At 52.5% G+C, this 3,910-nt stretch overlaps 1 protein-coding gene across 1 annotated transcript in view; it reads right to left on the bottom strand.

Moving 5' to 3' along the window:
- The window catches only part of pleca (plectin a), a gene marked incomplete in the record, with an annotated part of 89,410 nt that overhangs the window by 15,009 nt on the left and 70,491 nt on the right, over positions 1–3,910 (bottom strand). Inside the window, 10 exon segments of the mRNA XM_037975754.1 lie at positions 266–418; positions 837–962; positions 1,043–1,138; positions 1,343–1,447; positions 1,530–1,691; positions 1,769–1,846; positions 1,935–2,301; positions 2,379–2,533; positions 3,078–3,171; positions 3,584–3,711. Of these exon segments, the coding sequence (XP_037831682.1) occupies positions 266–418; positions 837–962; positions 1,043–1,138; positions 1,343–1,447; positions 1,530–1,691; positions 1,769–1,846; positions 1,935–2,301; positions 2,379–2,533; positions 3,078–3,171; positions 3,584–3,711 (1,464 nt within the window).

Here is a 3,910-nt window from a genome sequence, read left to right as displayed (position 1 = left end):
AAGGTTAGAACAAGCAGAACAGCAGCTAAAGGCAGCAAACAGATGATAAAACTGCAGCTAAAAGCTAAAAGTAGCCGAAGACACAGACAGATCTTATGTTTCTGAAGAAGCTGCAGATCTGGATGGATTTCTGTGGAGAATCTTATTTAAAACATATATTCTGAAACGTTCAAACCTAAAGTCACGTCTCAAACAGACTGAGTCAATGTTTCTGCGGATGAATGAAAGAGGACAGAGCGTGATGAAGTGGTGAGATTACAGTTACCTCCATCTGTTTAAAGTCACAAACGGCCTGGATGGGCAGCTTCCCTTTGATGGGACTCGCAGGGTTCCGAGGTTTCAGCTGGATGACGGTCTTCGCTCTCCTCTTCAGACCCTCCAGGTGAGTTCTGAACTCGGCCAGCTGCTCCTTCTCGTCCTGAAACGAACACACGGGCGGATCTTCATCACTCCTCCAGCTGCAGCTCCGCCCTCCACCCGAGAAAACGACCTGTTTTCACTCATTCAGGCTTCAGAGCTGATTATTATCAGGAAAAATGACTTTAAAGGGTTTATTTATAGGGAATTAATTACAAGTCTGCAGGAAATGATCTTTACTGAGTAAAAACTGTTAAAGTTGATGTGTTTAAACGCATAAATATAATTTACTGTTAATGTTTGGTAAAATAATTATAACCATTAAAAAGTAAAATTCACGAGGAACCGATGAAGATCTAAACGTTCTCATTTAAAGGTTTAAAGAAGAGGAACAGCAGCAGATTTGTAATGAGACGATGTTCAATAATAAATGGGAGAACGTAGAACATAGAACGCAGAACGTAGAACGCAGAACTCACGGCGGCGTCCTGCAGCAGGTCCTCTAGCCGGGTCACCGTCACCGAACGGTCACACGTGTACTTCCTCTTCATCGTGTCCTGCATCTTCTTCATCCTCTCCTCTGCCTCCTTCACGTCAGAGAAAAACTGCACGAAGAAGAAGGAGGTGAAGGACTCCGCTGACCTCTGACCTCTGACCTCTGACCTCTGGCTGCAGGTGAGCCTACCTGGAAGTGGGCCGTGTTTTCCTTCAGGTGGGTTTCGATGCAGCAGCAGAGCTGAAGGATCCAACTCCACTGAGTCTGCAGGGCCGACGTGAAGGACTGAGGAGAACCAGAGGCTGGGATCAGAACCGGACTGAAGCAGAACCCCCGGTTCTGCTGACAGACTGAAGCGGAACCCCAGGTTCTGCTGACAGAACGAAGCGGAACCCCAGGTTCTGCTGACAGAACGAAGCGGAACCCCCGGTTCTGTTGACAGAACGAAGCAGAACCCCGGTTCTGCTGACAGAACGAAGCGGGCCTCACCTCGATGGTCTGTCGGGCAGGATGTCCGTCTCGCAGCAGTTTGTCTCCGCTCGTCTGGACGCCGTTCACCTTCTTCTCCCGGAGCTCCAGCTCCCTCATCAGACCCTGCAGCACAGAACCAGCCAGAATCAGAACCCTGCCTTTGAAACACCAGAAGGTTCTGGTGACCCGGCAGCGCTGTCTGCACCGAGTAGCTTTCTTTCTTGGAGGCCATGTTGGTGTTGCGCTCGCTCCAGTCGTAGTTGACCTCCTCCTCCTCTTTCTCGTTCAGCCACATCAGCTCTTTGGTGGCGGCGCTGACGAAGGCGTGCAGCTCCACCAGGTACCGCAGCCGGGTCTTGGAGGCGTTCTGCAAACATCCGGACGGAACAATTTGAATAACAGGCTGTTGGCGATCCGATCAAACGGCTCGGTTCTGGAACGTACCAGTAGCTTCCCGTACTGCAGCTCCAGTTTGCCCAGGTAGTCTCGGTACGCAGCTTTACTGGCAGGAGAGATCTGACTCTGGATCGGGTCACAAACAACAAGGACAGAGATCAGACGAAGGTTGGGTTTTTATCTGTGACCCCCTCCTGCCGCCGCTCCACCCTACCTCGTCGGCCTTCGCCCTCTCGATCTTGGAGCGGAACTCCTCCACGGACTGGTGGAGGCCGCGGTGGCTGCCCAGCTGGGACTCCACGTTGGGCAGGTCGGAGCCCCACTCGCCCTCGTCCACCCGCCGCTGGTTCTCCTCCACCCAGCCCAGCAGGTCGTGGACGTAGCGCAGCGTGACCTCGTCCAGCTCGGGCCGCGCCCTGGAGGACGCCTGCTGCAGGACCTGAGCCGTGTGGACCTGGCTCATGTGGACCTGGCTCATGGGGATCTGGGTCATGGGGATCTGGGCGACGGTCACACCTGACTTCAGGCGCAGGTTGTACTCGCTGCGGAGGTTAACGAGCCTCTCGTGGAGACGGTACACCCTGAAACACCCGATATGATGTTAGGATAAAATAAAGACATATAAAGAGGTTATTAAACAGTTAGTGTATTTGTGCACCTGCGGTACATCTGTTCAGCCTGCAGGTGGCGTCCGTCCTTCAGCAGCTGAACGTCGTTGAAAAGGAAGCGGATCATTCCTTCTGCCTTCTCCAGATCAGCCTCCACCTCCGCCGTGTGCTGAGCAGGTTTCCCCGAACTCATCATCCTCACGTCCTGCAACACGGAGGACTGAAACGTCTTACATGGGAACACTTTTATTCTGAAGGTCTGCAGAGGACATGTTAATGTTGCATCTCTTGTTAGAAATGTTCAGGTTTAAGCCCCTCCTGTCACTTTCTGTGCACGAGGCAGCCATGTTGGATTCTGAGGACAGAGCTGAGATACCTTCAAGTCGCAAATTTCTTTTTCAGTTGATGTTTTCTGAACTGGAACCTGATTAATTCTGAGTTTCAGCTTCTGTTTGCCGCCATGGAAACTTGTTGGGGTTTCCATGACACGCTCCGTACCCTGAACCGCAGCGGGCGTGCTCAGAGTAGGAAGTGACATCATCATTTCAATAATATCTTCACAAACAAAGGCGGCAAAAAGGAATTTTAAGATATGCAGTCTGCTTGTGGATGAGAGTTGGAAAGGCAGCGGTGTTCACAGGCCTGAGGGCTTTCCTATCAACGAGGCGTTTGAGGACCTGTAAACTCTGTGGGATAAATGAACTTCCTATGATTTCACACCGCAGGAAGGAATAATGTTGGAGCCTCACCGTCTGCAGCAGCGCCTCCACCTGGTTCAGCTGCTCCTCACAAACACCCGACTCCATCTGGACCTTACTGACGACCCTCTGAAGCTGCTCCAGCCTGCAGGACAGAGAGAGGAGGGAGGTCAGAGGTCAAACCAACAACCTGCTGAGCCCCGGAGATTCACGGAGACTCACTCCGTCTTCCTGCGGAAGAAGAGCGAATATCCCTGCTGGAGGAAAGCCATGATGAGACTCCGTCTGATCGCTCCGACTAACTTCTTCTCTAAGAGCCCGACTGGAAGCTACGCCCTGACTGCCATGTGATTAAAACTCTGTGTTATTCTGAGGACGGTTGCCACGGTGACGGGGCAGTGTCATGTGTTAGATCTGATGGCGGACTGCGTTTAATGTCGTTAGCTCTGTGAGATTTCTCGTTAGCAGAGGACTCAAACAGAAACTCTCTGTGGGTTTTTAATGTTTGCTTTGGTAACAGAGAGCATGTGATGTGGTTCTGGCTGTGGCCCGGTTACCGCTCAAACTCCGTCCTGAGGAGGCGCTCCCGCTCCAGGATGGCGACGTGCAGACGGCCCCACTCCTTCTCCACGTCCAACGGATGGTAACCGGGAGGAACTTTGACCTGACCGGCCTGGACGGCGCCCTGCACAGGTAAACACATGATCAGCACACGTTAAAGACACAGCAGCCACCTGCAAGTGGGCTGGGCAACCTGCAACTGAGCTGAGCAACCTGCAACTGGGCTGTGCAACCTGCAACTGGGCTGAGGCACCCTGCAACTGGGCTGAGCAACCTGCACAGGTAAACACATGATCAGCACACGTTAAAGACACAGCAGCCAC

The sequence above is a fragment of the Kryptolebias marmoratus genome, linkage group LG5, assembly GCF_001649575.2.
Source record: "Kryptolebias marmoratus isolate JLee-2015 linkage group LG5, ASM164957v2, whole genome shotgun sequence".
Taxonomy (NCBI): Eukaryota; Metazoa; Chordata; class Actinopteri; order Cyprinodontiformes; family Rivulidae; genus Kryptolebias; species Kryptolebias marmoratus.
This window is presented reverse-complemented; position numbering and strand designations above follow the sequence as displayed.